The sequence below is a fragment of the Hypanus sabinus genome, chromosome 11, assembly GCF_030144855.1.
Source record: "Hypanus sabinus isolate sHypSab1 chromosome 11, sHypSab1.hap1, whole genome shotgun sequence".
NCBI classification, from domain to species: domain Eukaryota; kingdom Metazoa; phylum Chordata; class Chondrichthyes; order Myliobatiformes; family Dasyatidae; genus Hypanus; species Hypanus sabinus.
Window position 1 is genome coordinate 44,542,137 of NC_082716.1, and position 27,329 is coordinate 44,569,465.

The following is a 27,329-nucleotide window of genomic DNA, read 5'->3' on the forward strand; positions in this document are numbered from 1 at the left end:
CAGATGTCCCGTTTGAGTGTGTTCAAGATGTGGATGCATGTGGTGCTGAACCTAGTAATGGAACTCAGAAAAAGTCTGAGGTATTTGATTCAGTTGAAAAGGAATGCAGTCCTTGTGGGTCAGATGGTCTTTGGTCGGTGAAGAGAGGGTTAACCTTGGTACTAGTGGGAAGTGAGAATTCCCAGTTGTTTGTGTTTGAAGGTGTGTTAAAAGTTAGTGAGGAGATAAAAGGTGGTGAGGTGAATATTATTATTGGAGGAAAAGAGAAAAGTGTAGTTCCTAAATTGAATGAAGAAAATTTAAAGTCTGGATTGGTGTCAGAAGCAGTAACCAGGCTGAAGGGACAATGGCTTGTTAACAGGGTGCTTGCAAATCAATTACAGGTAGATTTGGAATGTAAAGGTGCCCCACACGCTATTGTTATTCAAGAGTGTGCGGTGAAGAGGCAGAATTTGAAATGCTGTTTGGACAAAGAGGGATCGCTTGCAGATTTTAAACTGAAAACTAATAGAATGAAGGGTCCTGAAGATAAAACTAACGACTTGCTTAAAAATAAAGAATTGTGTGGAAATTCAGCAAATGGGCTACGTTTGGAAAACATTGTTGATAAAATAACTCCTATGAAAGGAGCATGCAAAAGCCTATTCCACACTGGTATGCAAGCTAACCACGTGGGAGTTAACTGGAAAAGGGGCGAGGGTTGACGGGATGCCACTTTAAATAACAGGATCCGGTTTTAAGGGATTTTGACAAAGCATGTAACTAATAAAGACAACCCCATGGAAGATTGACTGTTAAGTTGAAAGTAAAATAAAGATTAGTATTTGCAAGAACTTTTGTAATATACATGTAAGCTAAGATCACAACTCTTTAGTTTTTGTTTGCTGAAGAAAAGGAATAAAAAAAATAGGTGGTTATTAAATTGGAGTCTGATGCTACAGGAATTTATTAAGGTACGAGATGTTAAGATATTAAAGGAAGTGACAATGTAATTGCTAACTGTTTAGATGCTGAATTGAATGTATAACTGTATTACTCTGTAGTGAAAAAAAACTCTTTTGTATTGCATTAGATTCTGAAATCCTGTAAGACTCAGTATTAATTAATTTTTACCGGTTGTAAAAATCTTAGAAGGAAGGGGGTGTTACGAATGTGACACAACTCTGAGGGGCCGAAGGGTACAAAGACGCCCCCTCCTTTTTGAGAATCACAAGATCGCTATTAATTCGGGTCTGAGACCCAGGAAATGAGAGAGAGACGTCCAGAATACACAAGGTTTGGAATGTGTCGTGACCTCAGTGGAATGGAACCACTGATAATGGCCATTGTCTCTTGGAGACGGAATTGTGTATTGAGTACTGTAATGGTCATTGAAACCCCTCAGGGGACAACCAGAGTGGTCTGGTTGAGGGATTGCAACATCCCAACCTGATTGACATCTGAGACGCTGTGAATAAGGATAAAAGAGGGTCTGGGGAACAGCCCCTTGAGATGCATCAGGAGAAATGCTGGAAATCCAGTGACAGCGTTTTATAGCAAAACCCAGTGGGGGCTCGTGTGCGTCCTCCCTTGCCTGGGGTGGCGGGCTCACCACGGAAGAACGGTTTAGCTAAAGGAGAGGTCACAATTGAACAGCCACAACAAAGAGACACCTGACTGATCAAAATCATAAAGGTTGGAAAAACCCATAGTGGTAACTGTTCCCATTCTATTCCTATTTCTCTCTCTCTCCAACAAAGTGCAACACAGCGACAACCAAAAGACGGCAGCTTGTGGAACTGCAGTGAACTGTATATTTCCATCGGGCAATTCATTATCCCCTAGACAATGATAGAGCTTATTTCTTATTGATTATTATTATACCCGCACTTTTAGATTTAGTATTGACGACGTATATTATCTATATATTTTGCGTTGATATTATTTTTGTGTATTTTTACTAATAAATACTGTTAAAAATAGTATCATCAGACTTCAATGGATGTCTCCATCTTTGCTGGTAAGTGACCCAGTTATGGGGTTCGTAACAGTACGACTGCTCATTACCAGAGTTCTTACTATATTGTTCCCTGTGTTGCTGCCACCACCTGCCATGTAATGGAGGGATGCAGTTATTTGATGACTTGCGATTCATTCCGTTTTCTGTTTTTTGGTCTTTGGGACAGCTTTTTATATGTTCAGCCAGTGAGAAGTCCAATCAGAAAACTTCAAGCTGCCAATTTCTGACTATGTACTAAACCCCCAAACTGGAATGTAATTTTGTAATGTAATTTTACCATCTTTAACTTTGTTCTGATTCCTTAGGATATTTTGTTTTGGTAAAAGACAATACTAAATTGCAAACATAGGAGTCTCATTTTTACTTTTTTGTGCTTAATTTTCCTAGACTTTATCTCTATTGCCAACAAGGATTCTCCGACTTTTAAAATTTGTTGGATTTTCTGGAAATAAGGTAAGAAAAATGCATATAATGGTTGTACTTTTTTGAGGGCAGCACTGCTTTTTAAGGTTAGTGACAGGTTTTAGTGACTGAATGGCTATACTCAGTGGCTGCTGTCGCTGGAGTTAACATCCAGCTGCAGCTCTAGATCATGGTACCATCAAATCTGATACGCCTTCTCACATCTCCTGCAATTCTCCCTGACAGATTGTCCACATTTTACTGTGGGGCGTAGTTTTGTTTACACCATGCAGATAATTTCACTGGACATTCATTGGAATGACAAGTTATATTTGACAGCCAGCTAGTCCTCCAACCCTAATAACTTGTGGTAAAGAATTACATTTAAAGTTGTACCCAGTGCTAACTACAACTTAAAATATATAAACTTTATAAACATAGATGGTGATTTTATAAAACATTTTATCAACTCATTTGTACATGATCTTGATGAGTGGGTGAGTGCCATGAAATTAAATAACAGCAAATCTCCAATCGTAAGACCAAGCAATTAACTCATCTTGCACATCTCCATGTCACAATGTGCTGAATTCTCCTGATTGTGGCTGGCAAACCTGAGGGAACAACCAGAATAGGAGTAAATTCCAGACTTGTTTGGTCCCCCAGTAAATGAACATGAAGTCCTCCAGTGAAGTCTAGGCTTGCTGAGCTTTCCCACTGCCTTGTTGGGGAATTCTCTCTCTAGTCTGGACTGAACTCCCTATTCATTTGCACCCTCAGAATAGGGAAGGATACTAACTTTGAGGGCTTTATTGTGGCTTTCCTGGCCTTTTGTTTTTAGTTTAGTTTGAACAAATTTAATAATTTTTAGATTCTGAGTGTCAGAACACTTCTTTCTAAAAAGTTAAGCATCTCATAACTTTGATGCAATGCATGGCTCCAGCATGGTAGAACTTTCAGAGTCTGTCAGGGATGTTCTCATCAAGGCCTTCAACACACCGCCTGAGACTTGGTCATTGAGAGTCATCCACCCTCGATGGGATGGGGTTATTCAATATGGGATGAGATTGGAATTGATAAGTATTTTCACACTGTGATAGATAGTTTGAACAAACTCACTGCATTAAACCAATAAACTGCTTTTCTAAGCATTGAATGAAAGTCATATCAGTTTAATTTTCATTGCTGTAGTCAGCTGATCTTGACTTAATTCTTAGCAATGCACCATCTCTATTATACTCATTTTTGCGAGACTCCTATTTTTTTAAAAAAGTGCTCTGGTACACCACTGCCCTGTGAACTGTAAGGATTCATTGTTCAGTCCTCATGTTTATGGGAATGTTGAAAAACTATCACATTTTACAAATTATCTCAGTGAGAGTTCAACAGTGGGTCGTCTTCATGAGCATGTGAATTTTAACTCAGGAAAGGGACTGATTAACAGCAATTTATTCTGTTTGCTCAACAAACAGATTTTTGGGATCAACACACACAAAATGCTGGAGGAATTTAGCATCTGAAGAATCTCTTGTGTTTAAGATTTTTAGGATCCTTTACAAAGAAAAATGAAGACTGCTCTAACCTTGAACTATCATCTGTCATTTGTGTTTGATAATATTATGGAAGATTCAGACAGAAAGAAATTGCATTTCCTTAGCACTTCAGGGCATCTCAAAATTATTTACAAGGAGTGAAATCATTTGAACTTCAGTCAGAGTTGTAAAAAAGTGTGATCTTAGATAGGTAAAGATTAAATCCCGTAAAATTCTATTGCAACTGAGAAGGACTCTTGATACAATGGAAGAATGGTTCAGAATGTTCCATTAGCATCCAGGTGCTGAAATGAGCTTTCCTGTGGATTATTTCATACACCCACTGGATCTAAGAGAACCGTGAAAAGCACTGATAATACAAAGAGATAGCTGTGGGTGTATGTGATTTAGCAAACTGCAATTAGAACCTAAAATAAATTGTTTAAAGATTTAATACTCTATACAGTTTGTCAAAAATTGCTTATGTAGCACATGTAATACCAAGAATGTTAACTTTGTACTAAAGAGACTCCTGTCTTTAGGAATTTGGTCTGGAACAACTGCAGGAAGGAGCATCCACGGAAAACTTTCGGGCTCTTCTCTGCACCATGTTGCTTCTGTGTTATCACACGTTCATGAGTTTTGTACTGGGTGAGTACTGCTTTTACCCTGATTGCCACATACAGTACACTGTTTTAATGATTAGTACAAATTTTCAGTTTAATTAACCAGGTCTGTTTTACCACACAAACTTTATTAAAGGAGAAAGAGCAAATATCTTTTTGGTTAGGATTACTTAACCATTTTGTAATGGAGTAAATACAGATTTTCTTGAGCTGCCTTGGCAGTAGGCTGACAAATAACTTGACAAAGAGTTATGGGTAGCTACAGATAGCTCACAAAACTGAAGTTCATATAAAACAGTTTTTCATTAAGTTTGTTACTTTTCAAAAAATACACAGTAGATCTTTTGCATCACAAAGACTCTACAATGTAATTCATTGCCATTCTCTTAAAAGGCATTTAGAGATGGGTAGTAAATGTTGGTCTTGTCACTAATGCCCACATCTCACATAAATAAATAATATGATTACTAAATGCTCCAGAATGTCCCAACTTTCACATGACAGTTTTCCATTCATTCCTCCTTGTATACTTTTTCCACTTGCCGTGCCTTTTCCATACTTCAATCAGCAGCAGCTGGGGAGGGGTGGCAGTTTGAGAATTCATGAACAGTGCCAACAAGCTAAACTTTAACCTAATATTGTGATAAGATTGGGAAAAGTTATTCAATGCATTCTACAATGATGTATTGTCATTAGAGGCCTTAAATTTGATGCTTGAAATTTGGTTACCAATGATCTAAGCATTGTGCTTAGCAAAGGAAAGTGTGCCATTATCTCAAAATCAAATAAAACTGCAGTCTTAAGTTCACTGGAATCACTTTCCACTAGATATGTAATTAAATGAAATAAATAAATGGCTCTTTAAATTTTTCATTATATTACCTGCAATGTGCTGTAACTGCTAGATAATAGGAAATAGTCAATATCAAAATAAGAGCCCAGAAAATTGTTGTATTTGTTGAAAACATTCTGTATATCTTCCTTCTGGCAAAAAACACTTATGTGACACAGAATTTGGAAGCACAGCTATGTGACTTTTGCTGCTCCTGGAATTTATTGTATTCATTCTGACTGAATTGTTTTGTTGTCCGCAGAAATAATCCATTCTTAAAATATCAGTAATGGAAGTATATTTTCCATAGTAAGATTTAATCCTGAATAAACTCTCTCAAAATGGGAGTATTACTCTCAAGAATAGGTAGAGAAACTTGTCAAATTCCCGCAGAGAGGGGTATAAGATCAGAGTTCAAGCAGTTTTTTTAGACCATAAGGCATAGGAACAGAATTAGGCCATTCAGCCCATCGAGTCTGCTCTGCCATTCCATCATGGCTGATCCTGGATCCCACTCAACCCTATACACCTGCCTTTGATTAGAGCCCTACAGAGGTTAAGAGGAGAAATTAATCTGAAGAAACAAGGTAATCATTTCTTTGACAAAATAAGGAAGTACAAACCGATTCATGTATTTTTGGTTAAATTTGTTTGACTTAATTTTTCCAGCAGCTGGTACCAGGTTCTGAAGAATTTAATGGGTATCAGGAAAAAGAAGCAGATTTAAAATAAATGAAAATATATTAATAATTTAATATTAGGAGGATGGGCAAATATTTTGAGATTTTCTCCTTCGATCTCACCCTCTCAAATGAGGTACGCTCCACTCAGACTTGGGGTCTTTTTCAGCTCTGAGCTGAGTTATGCACATTGCAAATGTTTATGGCTGCTTCAATTATTAAGACTTTTAAACATCGAAATCCAAATGGATGTACTATTGCACCAAAATCAAGTGTGTCACATCCACATCAGTGACAACAGTCCTCCGTACCTCATCATGTTTAACCTGTTTCATCTTGGGAAAGGTCATGTTGACAGGAAGTGAAACCCTTTCTGAAGTGTTGATTACCCCCGGTGTATTTAATTTGAATTCATTATCATTATCTTTGAAAATCTCTAAAGCTGTGCTTGACATTGCAATTTCCTTGAGCAATTTATGTCCCCCACCCTACAAAATGAACACCACTGATCACAGACTTCAAAGCTTCATTTGCTGTGTTTCCTCTAGTATCTCGCTTCTTTGATCTGTCCCTGGCACTGGACCCAAGATCCAATTGATTTCAATAAGGATTTTAGTGCTGGGAGTATCAAGGGGAAAGATAATTCTCTTTTTAAATAATTTCTATTTTTAATGATGGTTTTGGTTATTACTTTTAATTATTTACTTCAGTGCAATTATTTACAAATGTCTCTGAAATATTTATGGACTACTAGAGTTATAGAGTACTACAGCACAGAAATGGGCCCTTTAGTCCATCTAGTTTGTGCTGGCCTGGTTTTCTGCCTAGTTCCATAAACCTGGACCCAGACCATGTCCTCCATATCTGTCTCATCCATATATCTGTTCAATCTTCCCTTAAGTATACCAATTGAACCAGCTTCTACCATTTCTGCTGACCAGCCTCCAAACTGGTGTAGAATCCAGTGGCATGCAACTGGCTTTGTCATCTCCTTTGCCAGCAGCTGCATCAGGCGACCCGAGGCCTGAGGGCCTTGTCCTCACCTGCAGCAACACGGTGTAACAAGCCCTGCTCCATCGCTATTAGCAACACACTGATGGGATAGACCTGCCATACTTAACATTCTTAATATCTCGTGGTGTCTTGTGATTATATTTTTTGAAAAAAGATTTAAATTGCACCTTTATTTGGACACAGAGAGGCCGCTGCATCCAAGCGTGTCTCCATTGTCGTGGAAGTCTGTGAGAAGTGATTGTGTCTTACTAACCTGATTGAGGTTTTAATGAGGTGATGAGGTTTTGTAATGAAGATACAGATGTGGATTTTAATAAGGCATTCGACAAGATTCTTCATCCAGAAGGTTAAGATGCATGGGATCCATGGTGAAGTGGCTGCTTGGATCCAGATATGGTTTGCCCAGAGAAAACAGGGGATACTGGTTAGAGGCTTATTCTAGCTGGAGATGAGTGATTGTTCTATGATTAGTGGTGCTCTGCAGGGATCTGGGCTGTGGCCTGTGCTGTATGCGATGCGTATAAATGACCTTGATGTAGATGCGTGGGTTAGAAAGTTTGCAGATGATATAAAGGTTGGTGTTGTAGATAGCATAGAAGACTGGCAAAAAAATACAATGAGATATAGATCAGTTGCAGATATGGGTGGAAAAATGGCAGTTGGAGTTTAACCTGGCCAAATATGAAGGGTTGTACCTTGGTAAGTCAAATAGAAAGGGACAGGGTAGGATTCTGGCTGTGCAGTACGATGGGGTGGTTAAGAAGGCAAACGGCATGCTTGTCTTTACTAATCAAGGCATTGAGTTGGTAAATCAGGAAATTATGTTGCAGCTTTATAAAACTGTAGAGGACTGCAAGTGAAGTATTGCACACAGTTCTGGTTACCTCATTATAGGAAGAATATCAAGGGTTTTGAGAGACTGCAAATGAGGTTTACCAGGATGTTGCCTGGATTAGAGGGAATGTGCTATAACTAGAGATGGTACAAACTTGTTTTCTCTGGAGTGGTGGAGACTGTGGGCAGATGCGTTAGAGGGTTATAAGATCGAGAAGCATAGATAGAGTAGGGAGACAATATTTTTTCCGGAAGTGGCAATACCAGAGGGCAAGCTTGTAAGGTGAGAGGATGTAATTACAAAGGAGATGTGAGGGATAAGATTTTTACACAGTGTGGATGGCTGGAATGTACTGTCTGGGGTGGTGGTAGAGGCAGAAACATTTTAAAGAGATGTTTAGATAGGCACATGAATCTGAGGAAAATGGAAGAATTGGGATATTATCTAGTCAGAAGGGATTAGTTTCTCATTTGATTACTAATTTAATAGGTTTGGCACAAAGGGCCTGTTCCTGGGTTATACTGTTCTACGTACAGGTGTACCTAATAAAGTAGCCACTGAGTATATATCAGTCTGTAAAATCTTTAATTATATTACTGAGATTTCAAGTCAAAAATAAATGAAACCTTTTTAAAACTGTCATACAATATCATACAATGCCCTAAGTGAACTGAACTTGTAATTCTGAACAGGCACCGGTGAAGGTGATGTTGACGATGCAGAACGTTTACTGTTACCTTTTCTTAAAAGGTATCCAAAGGTAAGAGTTCTGAGGAGGCCAGAAATAGTTGTTTTAATGTATTCATTTTGACATTGATGTGATTATTAAACCGATCTTTTTGTTCATCTATTCCTGCAGGGTGCTATCTTCCTTTTCTTTGCAGGAAGAATTGAAGAAATCAGAGGCAATATTGACATAGTAAGTAGTGAATAGTTAGATTAAAAAAATAATTTTACTACTGTTATTAGCCAAGTAGTTAGGCAGAGCAGATTGCCAAATTTCATCATTGATTTTTATTGTTTAATTTAATGATTTCACACCTCTAAGGTGCATGCCCACATCTTTTGTTACTAGCACACAAAGGAATTTTAAACTCCGCACAAAAGGTTGTCACCCTCTACCTTATTGGCATGTTAAGTATAATTCACAATCAAACACAATCACATTTCCTTTTCTGGTTTCTGAAGAGTGTGAAGCACAAAGGAACTTATCTATTTAAAAATGGAATGGCTTATTATTTTTTGAATAGCTTCCATTTAAAAATTCAGTGTTTACACGTTGTTGTCCCTGGGCAAAACATTGCACAGCACAAGATTCTTGAGCACATTGGTCATTACATTTTAGAGAGAACATTGATTCACACTGACTTATTTCAAAGAGATGTAGCTATCATCTGTTTCTGTATTGCAAAGAATGAATTTACCATTAGTTTGCAAATGAAGTTGATAAGAGCAATGCAAGTAAATGTAACAATTTTTATCTGACTAATCTGCAAAAGATATTACATACCCATCTCTTCTGCAACATTGGAGTGACTACAGCATGTTTAATTAGAACATTTTTGTGAATCATGTTGGATTCAGCTCACCCAATTTAAAAGCTCGTCTGGTGATGCAAAGCGTTGCCTCCTGTCAGAACTGACATGCCTTTTTAACAGTTTGTAAAAGTTGTTCAGAAATGATTAACAGCTAATCAAATTGCTCTGGGTCAGAGGTTCCTAACCTTTTTTATGCCATGGACCCTTCCCATTAACTTGTTTAGGTAACTTAAGTAAAAGCAGATTAAAAATTTAAAATAATTAAAACCATATTACAGAAATGATAGAAAGGATTAGGAAATACAAATAAGGCAATTTTAATTATATATTTTACTTTATTTACATTATTCAGTCTCTATAGTAAGAAGCCTCATACACATAAATGGGGTCACAGATCCTGCACTAAGTCTCTTGGTGAAGAATAGAAGATGCAGGTTTCCCAGTTTCATTCTACTGGACTGTGCATTGAGTTCAGTGATAGATCAGAAGTGGGTATGGACTGGCATCTGTCACTTAGCAGGTCCTGCACTTGACCAGCTGGGGAAGACTGAATCCAGAGGTTCCCCGCAGAATCACCAGCCTGGAGTTGAATTGATATTACACCACCGTGGGCTAGAAAAGTCACGCAACGTCTAATAAAAGGCGCTGTCCTGCCGATTGAGTATCAGGAATTATTTCTGCATTTGTCAGTGGGAATTTCACCTTCCACATCACTTTAATCTTGGTACACCCCTCCACTGTCCCAGATGCCATTAAAAGTAAATTTCCAATGTAATGTTCAAACTCAACAGCAGTAATTTACTCAGAGAATAATCAGCATTTATTTACTTAATCTGCTTAAAACAACACCATTAAAATGTCTAACAGCAATACCACATTTGTTCTTTCTTTGATCTGTGGCCTAAAAGAACAATCCTTCTGCAGATTTTACTTTTCCCATCTGTCGGGGTCACTGTGACCCCTTCACGAGCACTTGCCCACTGCACTGTCATCTCTGCAGAATCCATTGAATCACTGGCAACTGCTTCCAGTAGATGGAGCTGTTGCTTACTGTGCTATGTCACTTTGAGCTCAAAGTTCAAAGTAAAATTTATTATCAGAGTACATACATGTCACCACATACAGCCCTAAGGTTCTTTTTGCTGCAGGCATACTTAGCAAGTCTATAGTACAGTAATTGTAAACAGGATCAATGAACAACAAACTGTACAAATGCAGATATAAGTAAATAGCAATAAATAACAAGAGCATGAAATAACAAGATAAAGAGTCCTTAAAGTAAGATCATCGATTGTGGGAACACCAGAAACAGAACAGGTGTAGTTATCCCGTTTTGTTCAAGAGCCTGATGGTTGAGGGGTAGTAACTGTTCTGGTGGTGTGAGTCCTTAGGCTCTTGTACCTTCCACCTGATGGATGCATTGAGAAAAGAGCATGGCCTGGGTGGTGAGGATCTTTGATGATGAATGCTGCTTTTCTATGATGACATTTCATGTAGATGTGCTCAGTGGTCAGGAGGGCTTTACGTGTGATGTACTGGGCCGAATCCACTACCTTTCGTAGGATTTTCCACTCAAAGGCATTGGTGTACCCATACCAGGCCGTAATGCAGCCAGTCAGCACCCTTCTATAGAAGTTTGCCAAGAGTTTTGATGACATGCCAAATCTCCACAGACTTCTGAGGAAGTAGAGGTGCTGTTGTGTTTTGTTTGCAATTTTATTCATATGATGGGTCCAGGACAGGTCCTCTGAGATAGTGACACCTAGGAATTTAAAGTTACTGACCCTCTCCACCTGTGGGAGTCCTCTCTGAAAGTAATCCACCTGCTGTGACACATTTAACTTGCAACATATCAATGGGGAATGCGTTACACACAGAAAATTAACAACACTGCTCTGTGAGGCATCAACCTTTATGCAAGTTTCACTAACAGTGTTAGGATGACAAACTGACAAAAAATCGTGTGGAGCTATTTCTACATCCATTTTGCTTTGTGTGGTCTGTTCATTTGAATCACTGCTGCTCTTGGTTACGTATATATTGCCCTTTGGCGATTGAAAGCAACTTAAAATAATGATATCCCCCATCCTCCCCTCTCCTGACAAACTTAACTCATAATCTCTCTGGATAAGAAAAAGCTCCTTATGTGTAAACTATCTGCTTTTCTTCTTCCTAGTTATCAAATTCACAACCAGATTCTTTAAAAAGCACCTATCAATTTTGAACCAAATAAAATAAGCTGTCCTGACAGTGGAGTGGAACGATACTTCAAAAAAGTATAACGTACAAAACCTTACTGAAAATAGGAGTTTGATTTATTTACTCTCTCCTTTGATCTTCAGGCTATTTCACGCTTTGAGGAGTGTTGTGAGGCCCAGCAACACTGGAAGCAGTTTCATCACATGTGCTACTGGGAGCTGATGTGGTGTTTTACTTTCAAGCGCCAGTGGAAAATGGCATATTTCTATGCTGATCTACTGAGTAAAGAAAATTCGTGGTCTAAGGTGAGAATAGCTTTAGATGAGTTATTGCTTGGGAAATCAAGTCTTTCCTATTAATCTGCATGCTCCCTCAGACACTGGGCAAACCTTGACGTTTGTTTTTTGGTGTATACAACAGTGTTGTGGCTTGGGTTCAAATGTTACTCCTAAAACTTAGCTTGCCAGCCTGGAGGACGGGTGAGTTGCTAATGTTGTTTCATTTTTCAAGAAAGGAAGCAAGGATAGTCCTGCAAACTCAGTGGTAAGTGAGGAAAAGGGAAGGATATGGACATTTTGTAGTTAGAAGAGATTAGTTAAATTAGCCATTTGATTACTAATTAATTGGTTTGGCACAACAATGTGGGCAAAGGGCCTGTTCCTTTGTGGGAAAAGGTTTTGCCTTTTCATGGGTTCCAGTGACAAATCCTATTTCTGTTTAGCATTATCAGTGCAGAGAGAATTTTGAATAAAATAATCTGTAAAACGACATTTGCAATGATCTATTAACCCAGCAAGGAAGCCAGTGCCTTTCCAAATTTCCCTGAGCTCACACCAAAAGCTGCTCAAGACTGGCACTGGCAATGGTAAGCTGACCACGCTGCCTTAATAAATGAACTTCCACCATTCCTCAGACTCCTACTCTCAGTGTGTCGGCCATTGCTGATTAGCTGTGAGTCATCGTGCCAGCAGAACACAGCATTCCTCGGCCCACTGTGAGAACTTGTGCTGCTCAGTCAGTGGAATCTGCATTGGAGCACTGGCATTGAAGTATATTGTTTGGAAAATTGCATAATATCCATAAGTCATGAAGCAAATTTGCTCTAGAGGTGGAATTAAAAAAAAATAAAGACCAGGACACTTAGCACACTGATGTTTATATTTTAGATGATTAATTATTAACTTGCAGCAATAGCTCTGACAGTTTTTGCCTGTCCTGCTGAATGGTTCCAGCATTTTCCATTTTTTTTCCAGAATTTGTGTTTAAAATTTGTATCATTTTCTGATTTCTACATATTGAGAGGACAAACTTCATAGGACTGCCACTGGCTCGTAGGCCGAGTTTTAATTTTTATTCATTTTCGTGATGCAGCTTAAAACATTGTTTTTACTCTTTTTTTCTTGTTTGTCATTTATCCATCAATTTACTAATAGCTCCAAAAGAAACTGTAATTAATCAATTTTAATCTCTCAGGGTTTTCCTTTTATTAATGGAATGAAGGCATCGCTTGTAAGGCCAGCATTCATTGGCCATCCCTAGATGCCATCACCATCTGATGAGATACTCCCATCATGCACTTGAGCAAGATTGGCTCCACAACAATACAGGAATGGGATATGTTTCCAAATCTGACTTGGGAACACCACCTCCTGGTTCCTTTACACCTCTGCTGCCTTGCCTTGTCCATGTGGTTCCAGTCATAAATTAGTGTGGTGCTATAACAGCAGCCTAGGCAAGTTACTGCTGTGCGTTTTGGAAGGCAGTGTGCAGTTCTGGAGTGAATGATTGCTTATGGTAGTAGATGGAGTGCCAACCAGTTGGGCTTCAGTGCTGTGCCATAGCAAAGCTCATCCAGTACACAGTCATACTCCTGATGTGTGCCAAGTAGATGATGGAGAGGTGTAAAGAGGTGAATCACCTGCTGCAGAATACCAAGCCTTTTTTGGCTTCAGTATTTACAATATATGGCTTGTCCATAGGACTTTCTCATTAATGGTTGACTGACAGAATGTTGCTGGTGGCAATTGTAGACTGTTACTGTATAGGGTAAATAATGACTTTAACTATAGCTATTCTTATATTTTATTCCTCACACATTTACCACGTGTAATGAAGAGACCTTCATTAATGATACTCTCTTATTCAACTTCTAATGGTTATAGCATTTAGAACCAGGGAAACCAAGTGCCTCTTTCTGCAGGTTCACCAACAGGAAACCAGAGGCCTACAGGGAAGATAAAATATCAGCTTGATGAACCTAGAATGTATCAAGATGGAAAGCCAAATGAGACTAAGAGGGGTGGCATCTGCCTTGATCTGGTGATAGATGATGTTCATCAGAATGGTTGTGATGACCAATCCTCACAATGTTTAAATTTAGCAGGACATCTGTAAGATGAATCCATCTCTGCTTATTTAGGCAACAGTGAAAATATGTTGTGTCCTTGTAGAAGCAGATTTGAATCTAATCCAGATGGCTGTGATGAAATAAACTAACACTGAAAATTCCTTAAATGTGCCACTGCTACAAAGATAACATGGCAACTCATTCTTATTGTTAAATGATTTTATAAATTAGATCTGTTTATACCTGTAATTATAAATTAGTAGTATGTTTCAATGGTCTTTCGAAATGCTGGAATAAATATTTTCTGTTATTTCAGTAATGTAAAATAAAATCACCTAGGAGGAAAAAGTTACTGAAAAGGCAGAAACAAATAGTATGTTAAAGTATTACTTAATTAATATTTTGATTTTTCCTTATCAACATAGTCTACATACATGTACATGAAAGCAGCCTATCTCAGCATGTTTGCGGAAGATGACTACAAGCCATTTGGAGATGATGAAATTGAACTATTCAGGTAAGTGAGTTAACATGCTTGTCTTTATATGTTTCAGTTATAGTTTTGTTATATTTAGTTACAGCACCACAGAAATTTCCCAATACATATAAATGCATATGGCGAGAGAAGCTGATCCTTTTAATCCTGTACAATGTGTTTGATGACCTGTTGGTGATCTTCAATGTAAATATATGATCAATTTTTAAATATATTAATTATTTGTAAAGAATATTACATACTTTACTGCATTAGGGTATACATTATGTAGTTCTTGCGTGCTAGAAGAAACTGCCCTTCCTGCTGACTAGTTGATTACCTTAAAAACAGCTTTCTGTTAGTTGACTGCTGATCTACACGGTGAAATAGATATCACATTTTACACATCTATTCCTTCAGGGAACTACTAAAATATATTCAAATATTTCCAATTAATAACTTAAGTTTAAATGATTGTTGGAAAAAGATTGCCCTTATCCATTCAGTTGTAATTAAGAATCTATGGATAAATACTCGGAAAGGAAATCACATCCAAATTTGGAGTACGTGGGAGCTCTGTTTTGTTGATATTTTCTTTTTCTCCCTAATCTCCACTGACTCCTTCCTTGGGTATATGCAATTTTTATGTGATTTGGCCACTCTTTGCAGCTGAGCAAGATATTCAACTGTATAGGGTGTCTGACAAATCTGAATAAAATAAATGAATGAAACCATCTTTCCAGTAGAGTATATTGAACAATGGTCATGCACTTCAGAATTGAAATAATGTATTTTCCCTGCCTCCTTATATTGTTGGGTGCAATTTGGAATATTTTCTTGGGGAACATCTATAGCAAGTTATAAAATGAAATGTTTGCAGTAATCTTGGGGATTGTGACTGTGCTTCCTTGATTATTGTGATATTGTCACATTTGAAGGGGCACGTGACGTGCAAAGTTGAACCTGGAAGATCAGAAGTTGTTGTCTGCTTCTCCAAAAGGGGCAATCTTTATAGGTACAATCAACACACCGACAACTTCATCTATTTACATAGTAATTCTCAACTACATTTTGCAGACAAAAACACAATTTGTTCTTTCTGAAGTAGTCAGTTATAAGTGGAATCTATAGCCAGAGACAGTAATATTTGAATCACTTGCAGGAGTAGTTGTTGGCATGAAGAGTGATTGAGGCAGAGACCAGTTTTGAGAGATGACAAGTAAACACCAGCATTCAAGGAAGCTGCTGCAGTTGTATGTGAAAGATTGCTGCAGTCCTCGTATGCCCACTCAGTCTCCATTTCAGTAATTCCCAGATGTTATGAAGAGCTGCCTCAACAGGGTGCTAGTGTACATTGTAATGTTTCTGAATAATGAAAATTCCTTACCATCCTTGCTCAGTGGCTGAAAAGCACAGGTATCAAATGCTGTTATGGAGACACAAGATACTGCAGTTGCTGGAATCTGGAGCAAGCTATTTACTGGAGAAACTTGAATTTCGAGCGGTATTGTGGGGGAGAGGTGGAGGGGTGAAATGGCAATGCTTCAGGTTGAAGTCCAGCAAAGGCCAAATCCAGAATCTCCTTGACCAAAAATGTTGACATTTCCATCCCTTTCACCTGCCTCCATAGACGCTGATCAGCCTGCTGGGTTCCTCCAGCAGACTGTCAAACACTAATATGTTTTACAAAACTGATGTTGAGCATTTATGTTTGCTCCATGAACGCGCTATGGTTGAAATGATTGAACATATTAGTCACAACTATTTTGTCTGCAGGGAAGTGCCAAATATGAAACAGAAAATTGCTGGAAAGTCTCTGCCGACAGAAAAGTTTGCAATCAGAAAAGCACGACGCTATCTTACACAGAATCCTGTAAAACTCACAGTGCCTCCCTTGGTAAGTAACAACACAAATTATATCAGTGCTCTGCTGTTTCACAAAAGTTGCCAGTCTAAATGCTATTTATTCTTTGGCCTTTTTGGTGATGAGGATCCAGTAAAATGTAATTTTATGGATGAAGTTGTTCTTTGTCAATGTAAACATACTGCAACTAATTTCCTTGCTTTGGATTATCCGATCACACCAAAAGATAGCAAGTTTGATAATGTGTATGGCTTTTGCATATGAACCATTCATTCCTCTTCAGATTATGGAGTTTAACATAAACTTGGAACAATACAGGGTAGGAACAGGTCCTCTGCTAATGTAACTAACTCCATCTGACTTCTGTCTGGTCCAGTCCCTGTCTGTTCGGACATGTCTAAATGCCTCTTTAACCACCTCTTCCGACAATGCAGTGGCCAAGAATTGGCATCACTTCTACTTCTTGGGCATGATGTACGTAGAACCAGACAGTCAAAAGTTCCATTTTGTATAAATGGGCAAAGGGGACGTGCTATAATTCAAGCACAATGTACTTGAACTTTGAAGCCATGTTCTCTGGAAGCTGCATTATTAGTTCAAACCATTATGTTAGTAATGCAACTATTGCTCAACAAACCAGGCACCTACCACGGCTTGTGTTTATTAAAAAAACCAAAAAAAAAACTTGCTCCACACATCTATTTTAAAATTTCTCCCTCTAACCTTAAACCTGTGCCCTCTAGTATTTGACTTTCCCACTCTTGGAAAAAGACTACTGAACCTTATCAACACGTCTCATAATTCTAGGTACTTTTATCACATCACTCCTTAGCTTCTGCTTGTAGATAATACACTCTGGTCCAGGCAACATCCTGGAGAACCTCTTCTGTATGGTCTCCGAAGCCTCCACATCTTTCCAAGAGTATGGAGACCATAGGTGCACATGATACTCCAAATGTGGCATAACTATGCAGCTGCATCTTGAGTTGCCAATTCTTGTGGTCAGTGCCCTGACCAATGAGACAAGCACATCATAGATGTCTTTACTACTGTTCACGTGTGCTGCTGCTTACAGATAGCTAAGGACTTGCACCCCAAAATCCTTCTATACACCAAAGTTCCTAGGGCCCTGCCATTTTCTCTAAACTTCCCTCTTGAATTTGACCTCACAAAATATACAATTTGTTCATACTTGTTCTCATTGAGTCCACTTCCTCTCTCCAAAATTTCAATTGATCTGGATCCTTTGACACCATTCACAACTTCTTGTGTCATCTTCAAACTTGCTAATCAGACCATCTACATTTTCATCCACATTTTTATATGTAATCACAAACAAGAGGTTCAAGCACTAATCCTTGCTAAACACTACTAGTCACAGACTTCCAGTCAGAGAAACACTGCTATCTCTATCTTCTATGACCAAAACAATGTTGTATCCAACTTGCCAAATCACCATGGTTCCCATGCAACCTAGTCTTCTGGACCAGTCCACTAAGATGGAGCTTGTCAAATGCTTTACTGAAGTCTGTAAAGCCAACATCCATTTTACTACTCTCTTCGGTCATTTTTGTCACTTCCTGAAAAAAAAATCAGTCATATTTGTGAGACAGGACCCCACTTGCACCAAGTTATGCTGACTTTTCCTAATAAGTCTATGCTTTTCTGAATGTGAGTAAATACTGCCCTGAAGAATCCTCAGTAATTTACCTGCCACTGATGTAATGCCCAATAGTCTATAATTTCCTGGATTATCCGTATTGCCCTTCTTAAAAATTGTACTAAATTATGATTACTCTCCAGTTTTCTAGGACCTGCCTTTGGCTAAGTAGATGGCAAGATCTCTGTCAAGGCCCCACCAATATCCTCCTTTGATTCCCTCAGTGTCTTGGAATAGATTCTGTGAGGTTCTGGGAACATCTACTTAATATTTTTCAAGACACCTAACACCACCACCTTCTTTGGGGAAATATCACTTAATTTAACTGGAAATGAGACTTCAGATTTGTAACCGTAATGAATTGCCACATAATAGAAGAGATATAATTTAATCCATTCCTCTTTCAGGAAATGATGTACATTTGGAATGGCTATACAGTAATTGGTAAACATCAAGATCTGACAGAAGGCATGCTTGAGACGCTTAACAGTGCTGAGAGGAGACTTGACAGTGTGCCAGGTATGTTCATTCTTGAGGAATTCACATAAAATGAAGTATTTGATAACATGGAGAAAGGATCAGAAGCTGTAAGGCAGTGCTGCGCCTGCAGGTTTTAAATAGACCATCAGTTTAATTAAATGTTTCTGAATCTTGTGTTTCTCCTACTGGTTTTGATAATGTTGAGAATTCTGATCTCTGGGCATTCAGCTTTGTAAAATGAGCTTAAAATTACCTGACTGGCATGTGATGTTTTTGACTCTCACTGTTCTGTTGTGCAATAGTTAAATTATTACAGTAGTTCACAGGTTTGGACTAATAATGCAACTTCCAGAGAATATGGCTTTGAAGTTCAAGTGTGTGGTGCTTGTATTTTAAGCAGCATAGGGTTGAATTATATTATGTCCTTAATGCCCTTTTAAATAAAGTAGAACTTTAGAGTAGAGGTGATGCCAATTCTTAGCTAATGCCCGATTAATACTTCCCTAATAAAAGTCATTCATGTGTGTGCAGATACCATCCAGTAAACCAAACATAGGGAATTGGGTTTGATCAGTAGGACGAAGCTCTTACATGTGTGCTGTTTAAAGTATTCATCAGCTCTTTGAATGTCAGTTAGAGCAGACCTTGTGAACATGGTGCTGCAGTGCTCCTGGACATTCAGAAGTAATTTGGAAGTACAGCCTTTCTTTTGGCTAAAAGCACAGTGGTCTTTGATTGTGATCTCCTTGGCCTCAAGCTGGAGAGAGCAGCCACGATCAAGAAATCTCCCACAAGGCAGGCCTAGGGTAAGGAAAAGGCTGTAGGGGTTACCTGTGCCCCAGAGGTTTGAGAGCTACAGTCCTTTCCTCTGATGAGCAATGGTCTTTCCTCAGTTAATAATGACTGAGAGTTCCAACCCTGTACAATTCTATGGAGGGGAATATAAATCTCACCCTGAACCTATGGATTCCATGCATTAATGGGTGAAATACATTACATGTCCCCAGCTGTAGCTAACCACTGTATGTGAAACACTGTGGATGTTTGCTGAACAGAGAGGAGAATGCCTCTTCTTCTCTGATAGAGATCTGCAGGTACCATGACTACATGGATTTGCCAAGACTGATCTTTGCGTAAGTTCAGAGTAACGGATTGCATTCATGACACCTGTTTCCATCTTAACCCAAGCTCTTTATTGATTGTAAAGCTGTTATTCCCTAGAATTACTGGTAGTATGCAGCTGTCATCAAAACTTCTATATGCATTGAAAGGACTCTCATGGCTTGTTCATACTTGAGCTGTCTGCTGAATTCACCATTTTTCAGCTGACAAATGTAGAGCTGGTTTTGAGAGATGAGCTTGGATCCTGACTTTAGGCTCTGGTTACAGTAGAAGGCTATGGTGAGCATTGTAGTAACCATCCATGGAGATCCTCAAGATGGGAGTTTATTGGGAAGAGAAGTTGCTTACAGGGAATAACAAAACCAGAGGTTTCCATCTTGCCACTTTGACTGTGAAGATATAAAACATTCAGATAATTGCCATGGAATACCATATCCATTTTCTGCCCCCTAAAATGGAGATGAGATTCCATGACAATTATCTGAATGACTGCAGTAAGGTTATTGTAGTATTTGTTGGATTACACTGTGTAATTGATATTTTTCTTGAAGTTTAACTATTGCTTGTCTGTATAGTTACCTGTGTACCTGTAATTGTTCAGTGTGTTTTATAGAGGTTGTAGTTTTTTCACACAATTTATTACAGGTGCAGTATCACATGAATTGCTTGGGGGCTCTCATATTGGCTAATTCAAGCAACACAATTTGAATGAAATTTATTGCTAATTAGCAAACTGGTATAAGAAGAGCAAAGTATCTTGTCTTTTCCTCTTTTATCTTTGTCTCTTTCCTGCCTTCGCCTTCTCTTGCTACTAGGCTCTGCTTTTGCTATTTCCTTTCCAATCCCTTTGTTCTCTTAGCACTTAATAGACAATTGTAAGCAACAAGTTTTATGCTTCATTCTTGACTTTGGATCAAAAACATCAGCATCCAACATATTCCAGACAGCATTAATCCCCCAGCAAATGACAGCACTAAGGAATGTCATATTATCTGGTACTTTATCTCATCAGAATATTTGTGAGTGCTTGTGCAACGATTGGAATCCACATTCTCCTATTATCACTGCAGTTCATTTTTGATATTCTGAGAATATGATGCAAGCTAAAAAGAATTCTTTAGAATACAGTGTTCTTTAGTGCACACAGGTAAACTAATATTTTATAGATAACAGCAATCTAACTTGCTTTTGATCATGATTACATTTTTCAGTTTTAAAAAAAAGTTCAATCAAGATTAAATACATTTGTGTCTTTTTTTGATCCTTTTCTGGCCTTTTAATTTCAGTAAATGAGTATCTTATGGATGATAAGTGCCTGGTGAAGCTGCTTAAAGGTCTTTGTCTGAAACACTTAGACAAACTCTCGGAAGCAGAAGAGTACTTCAGCTGGATTCATACAAAGTAGGTAGAATTAACTGAAAATCTAATAACATTTGAAAACATGTTTCTCCAACCTTTGACAGACTTTGTAAAGGAATTGTTACCCTTAAAAATTCCCTTACCAAGGAAAGGAATTCAGTTATAAATAGGAAGTAGGAGCTGGAACAAATCACTTAGACCCCAAGTTTATTATACTTTTAAACAAAACCCTGGTTTCATATCTCTACCCATAACAGTACAATATTATTTGCTAGGTTCCAGAAAATGTTGTGCTAAGAACAATGTGAAAATGCAGTCATGGAAAGCTGATACATCATGGTGTATAAGAGTTGCAACATCATGTACAAAATACTGGTTAGTCCACACCTGGTGCATTGTGCACAATTCTGGACAGCACACTACACAAAGTATGCAGAAGAGATTCACCAGGTTGGTGCCTAGATTGAAAGCTTTGGATACGAGGAGCGATTGAACAGGCTGGAATTGATTCCAATAGAGCACTGTAGGCTCAGCCTTGAATGCTTCATCATTAGGTTGAGGGGGATAGAATGCAAGACTCTTTCCCAAGATAGGGAAATCCAAAACCAGTGGGCAAAGGTTTAAGATGAGAGTATAGAAATTTCAAGGAGATCTGGAGGGCAAGTTTACACAGAGGATGGAACAAGCTGCCAGATGCAGTGGTGGAGATAGAAACAACTACACTATTTCAGAAGCATATGAACAATTACTTCAATCAGAGAGGAGAGGAGGGATACAGCCAGACTGCAGGCAAGTGGGATTAGTGTAGATGGGCATCACAATAAACATGGATCAGTCAGGTGGAAATGCCTCTGTGTTGTACAGCTCTCTGACTGTCGTCTTCTATTGAATATAGAGCCAAGGATTGATGACACTGCAAGTTCCTTCATCAAAATTTACACTCATTTTGAAAACATCTGTGTAGTAGAACCTTTGTAGACAAATCGGAAGATTGTAAATTTCATTTCCATTATATAAAAACTTTGTCCTATAAATGGCTGATAAAATTTAAACAGCACTTCATGGAAAGCAACTGTACAAAGGAAAGAGTTAATTTCTATACACACTACAAACTGACAGTGATGACTCAGAGTGACGCCTATTCTGATCAGCCCAAAGGAAAATGGTTGTGAACTTGGAAAAGACTGAATTGTGAGGACTATTGCAGCTTATTTTAACCTAATGTTACTTTTTTAAACCAATCAGTCATTTACCTGCTGTTCACTGTTTCAGCCAGCACATGATCAAGTATGACCATTACCTGATTCCAAATGCCTTACTGGAACATGGTCTTCTTTGCATGCAAGAAGGCAGGAATGATGAGGCAATCAAATTTCTGGAAAGTGCAAAGTAAGAATCTAAATATTATCTTATAACATGAAAGTAAAATTCAAGTTATTCGATATCCAGAAAATGTAATTGAAATATATGTACATATTTGTATGTGAATCCTTGGGCTAGGTAGCAGAGAAATATCTAAATACTCTTGTACAACCTATCATACATAGGACAAATCAGTATGCTGCCATGAGGTTGTCATAGCTTGTTGTGTGATCGTGAGTTCTCATTGTATAAAGACATAGAGCCTGTACCACCAGACAGATTAAAATTAAAGACAGCAGAAGCTAATAAACAAAAAATACTGGAAACACTCAGTAAGTCAGGCTGCTTCTGGGGGGGTTGTGGGGGGGAAATGAAAAAACATGCCCAAGACATTTTGGTCACAACTGAGAAAAAGCGAAAACCAAGTTTTCGTCCGCAGAGAGGAGTAGAACAAAAAGTATATAGGATGAGGCCACATAGCAGTTAGAAGCACATATGTGTCTTCATATGTATTTAGTGTAGCTGACAGCAGGGTTGTGGGCTATGCCCAACAAACCTAATTATACTAATAGAGAAAGAAAAGCTGAGTGGTAATCACAGAAAAATGACTGGCAGAAACGGCTGCTTCTGATACCAGAGCTTTGGAAGCTGGAATGCATCTGGACCTTTTGCAACCTTCCAGACTCTGTTGAATTCTCCAACTCTACATAACTTAATAACAGTCCTGATGCAGAATGAGTTAACAGAATTGAGCATCAGCAAAGAAAATGCAAGGCAGATCTTTTGAAATGCCTCCAGAGAGCATCAGAAAATTTTCATGGCATTACTCTTTGATATCCTAACTTTATGAGTAAAATTCAGATAATTTCTGCTAGGGTAATCTTGTTCTAAGTACATGTTGTGAGACTGCATCTGAATAATGTACACGTCTGATCTTGCAGGAGGATGAGTACAGTGAAACCTCAACAGATTGACCAAGGAGTTGAGGCAGGTTGGGTCAATTAATGTAGGAATGCTGTTTCCCCTATCTGGAACCAAGGCTCACTGCCTTAAAATAAAGGTTGGCTATTGAGGATAGAAGTAAATTTCCTCGCCCAGGGAATGATTTTTGAAATTCTTTACCCAAGGGAATTTTTTGATGTTAGATCACCATGTATATTCAAAACTAATGCACCTGTTCAGTGTTGACTTTGTCTTGAACCTAGCTTTATATGCTGCACTTTCTTCTTAAAGTTACATTGATGCTTTTCTAAGAAGCTGCCCATAGAATGGTATTTGAATGGTCTTTAGAAGAAAGCAATATTAAAAGTCAATATATAAAAATAAGGAATTTAAAAGCCATAGTCAATCCAGAATGGTAGGTAAAACTCATTAATTTTTAAAAAAATATTGTTCTCAACTAATCTCTAGTTAGATTGTGCCACAGTAAAGAGACTGTTAGCAATTTCATTAAAAGTAGAAACTTTTTAATGTGTACCACTTGGGCATCTGAACAGCATACTTAAGCTCCCTCTTTTTATTGACTTTCATGTTAGCTTTTAGGCTGGGTGTCTTTCAGCATGCTGTTTATAAAACCAGTACAAATCATGGGCTTTTTGGGGATTCTAACATTTTACTGTCATTCGCTCTCCTGCACCCCTGTGCTTTGGCGGATGTTTGTGAAGAAAAAGAACTTCAGGATGTATATTGTATATATTTTTATGAGTTTAAATGAACCTATTGAAACATGGCAGAAAGTCGCGTGGTGAATAGTTTGCACTTAAAATTCGAGAATTTGAAGTGCGTACACTGATATTGAAAAAATTGTTTTAATTAAAACAATGTAAACACATGGAAAATCAAACCACATTTAATAGTCATAGAGCAATGCAGCACAGCACAGATCCTTCAGCTGAACAAATCTGTAACAGCAACATACACCCCACTCAACTAGTCCCAATTTCCTGTGTTCGGCCTATGCTGCTCCGGGCCTTGTCCTCCATGTATCTATCCAAATGTTTCTTAAATAATAGTATTATACCTGCCTTAACCACATCCTCTGGCAGCTCATTCCGTATACTTGCTGCCCTCTACATGAAAAAGTTTCCTTTCCTAGATGCCTTTTAAATCTTTCCCCTCTCACATTAAACCTCACCCTGTAGTTTTGGACACCCTACCCTGGGGAAGAGACCTTACCTATGCCTCAATTTTAAGCACTCCTAAAAGATAGCCCTTCATTCTCCTATGTTCCAAGGAAAGAAAAACCAACCTCTCCAAACAACTCCTGCCTTCTGGTCTTGACAGCATCCTTGTAAATTTTCTCTGCACTCCTAAGTTAACCATGTCTCTCCCATAAAACTGTACACACTACTCACCAACACCTTATAGAACTGCACCATAATGCCCCAGCTTCCATACTCAAGGCCCTTGACAGATCAAGAAAATAGTCTAAACCTTTGTTCCTCCTAGCAAAGCACATGACCATACACTTCCCTACATTGATTCATCTGCCATTACTTTGTCCATTCTCTTAACGTGAGTCCTTCTGCGGCCTCTCTGCTTCCTCAGCACTACCTGTCTCTCCACCTATACGTGTATCTGTTGTACACAAGCTTGGTGTCAAAGCCATCAATTTCAAATCATTGACATGCATATAACAAGAAAAGAAGCAGTCCCAACACTGACCCTTGTGGAACACCACTAGTCAAGGGCTGTCAATCAGAAACACCTTTTATTCCCACTGTTTGCTTCCTGCCAATCAGCCATGCGAGTATCTCTCCAGTAATACCATGGCTCTTATCTTTTATAGGCAGCCTCCTATGCTCTCCTTTGTCTGTCCTGCTTGTTATTTTCTCAAGGAATTACAATGGATTTATCAGGCAAGATTTTCCCTTAAGGAAACCATGCTGACATTGACCAATTTTATCATGTGCCTCCAAGTACAATTAAATCTCATCCTTAATAATAGACTCCCAACATCTTCCCAACCACTGAAATCAGGCTAGCTGACCTGTAATTCCTTTTCTTCTGTCTCTCTCCCTTCCTAAACTGTGGAATGACATTTGCAATAATTCAGTCCTCCGGAACCACTCCAAACTCCCGTAATTCTTGAGAGATCATTACAAATGCCTCCATAATCTCTTCAGCTATCTTTTTCAAAACCCTGGAGTGTAGTCCATTTGGTCCAGGTGAGCTATCTATCTTCAGGCTGTTCAGTTTCCTAAGCACTCTTCTCATTAGTGATAGCAACTACCCTCACTTCTGCCCCATGACACTCTTGAATATCTAGCATACTACTAGTGTCTTCCACACTGAAGACTGATGCAAAATTACTTAAAGTTCATCCACCATTTCTTTATCCATCAGTACTATCCTTCCAGCATCATTTTCCAGCAATCCAATATCCACTCTCACCTTTTTTGCTCTTAACATCTGAAAAAACTTCTTATATCCTCTTTTATATCATTGGCTAGCTTACCTTCATATTTTCTTTCCTTATGGGTTTGATTTTTAAAAGCTTCCCAATCATCTAATCTCTCACTAATTTTTGCTATATTATATGCTCTCTTGCTTGTATGCTGTCTTTGACTTCCCTTGTCAGCCACAGTTGTATCATCCTTCCTTTAGAATACTACTTCAGGATGTACTTGGATCTGAATTGCTCCCAGAAACTCCAGCCACTGCTGTTCTGCCATCATCCCTGCAAGTTGCCCCTCCTAATCAACTTTGGTCATCTCTTCTCTTGTGCCTCTGTAATTCCCTTTGCTCCACTGTAATATGAAACATCTGACTTCAGCTACTCCCTCTCAAACTGCATGATGAATTCTATTATATTATGATTACTGCCTCCTGAGTACCTTTACCCCAAGCTTCCTAATCAAATCTGGGTCAATCCACAACACCCATTCCAGAATTGCCTTTCCCCTAGTGGGCTCAGGTAAAAACTATTCTGAAGAACTATTTCATAAGCATTCTACAACTTCCCTGTCTTGGAATCCAGAACCAACCTAATTTTCCCAATCAACCAGCATATTGAAATCCCCTGGACTACCGTAACATTGCCCTTTTTGACATGCTTTTTCTATCTCTCATTGTAATTTGTATCCCATATTCCTGGCTACTGCTCAGAGGCCTGTAAAACTCCAATTAGGGACTTTTACCCTTGCATCCTCTACCCACAAGGATTCTACATCTTTCAATCCTATTTCATCTCTTTGATTTCACTTTTTGCCATTCCAGCCTCTGTTTACCTGCTTATTCTTTTAATACAAAGTGTGTCCTTGGATGTTAAGATCCCAACTATGATTTTCGTTCAGCCACAACTCAGTGATAGCTGCAACGTCATACCTGGCAACCTCTAATTGTGTTAGAAGATCATCTACTTCATTCCGTATACAGCTAGCATTCAAATATAACACCTTCAGCTTTGTATTCATCACCATTTTTGATTTTGCCTGAATGTTACACTTCAACTGCAATTTTGTCCTATTATCACTACACACTTCCTTTACTTGTATACCAACTGCTCCTCCTCAACCCTATTGCTCCTAACTAGGGTCTTCTATGTCGATCCAGGAAACTTCCCTGGGCACATTTGATGAATTCCATCCTATCCATGCCCTTAATGCTCTAGGTGGCCCAGACAATACCTGGAAAATTAAAATCTCCCACTAGTACCATCCTATTATTACAACTATGAGCAATTTCTCCACAGACCTGCTCCTCGCGTTCCTGCTGACTGTTGGGGTGTTTATTATACAGTTCCACAAGAATGCCATTTCTAAACACTGCGGTTACATCTTGCCTTATCAAAAATGCAACACCCCTCCTCACTCCTTGTGTGACAGAGATACAGGTATCTGTATTCTGGAATATTGAGCTACCAGTCCTGCCCTTCTCTCGGCTACATTTCTGTAATCGTTATAACATCCCAATCCTTGGAGCCAATTTATGCTCCTACAGTAGGTTTGTTTGCCTTGTCTGTTAAGCTTTGTGCATTAAAATAAATGCAGTTTAAATGAGAA

The 27,329-nt window shown here is 38.5% G+C and overlaps 1 protein-coding gene across 1 annotated transcript in view; it reads left to right on the top strand.

The window, feature by feature from the left end:
* ttc39a (tetratricopeptide repeat domain 39A) overlaps positions 1-27,329 on the top strand; it is a 79,022-nt gene that overhangs the window by 47,005 nt on the left and 4,688 nt on the right. Inside the window, exons 8-17 of the mRNA XM_059983582.1 lie at positions 2,387-2,452; positions 4,476-4,584; positions 8,613-8,680; positions 8,780-8,839; positions 11,801-11,962; positions 14,430-14,521; positions 16,256-16,376; positions 18,411-18,522; positions 20,892-21,006; positions 22,237-22,353. Of these exons, the coding sequence (XP_059839565.1) occupies positions 2,387-2,452; positions 4,476-4,584; positions 8,613-8,680; positions 8,780-8,839; positions 11,801-11,962; positions 14,430-14,521; positions 16,256-16,376; positions 18,411-18,522; positions 20,892-21,006; positions 22,237-22,353 (1,022 nt within the window). The remainder of the gene's footprint in view (positions 1-2,386; positions 2,453-4,475; positions 4,585-8,612; positions 8,681-8,779; positions 8,840-11,800; positions 11,963-14,429; positions 14,522-16,255; positions 16,377-18,410; positions 18,523-20,891; positions 21,007-22,236; positions 22,354-27,329) is intronic.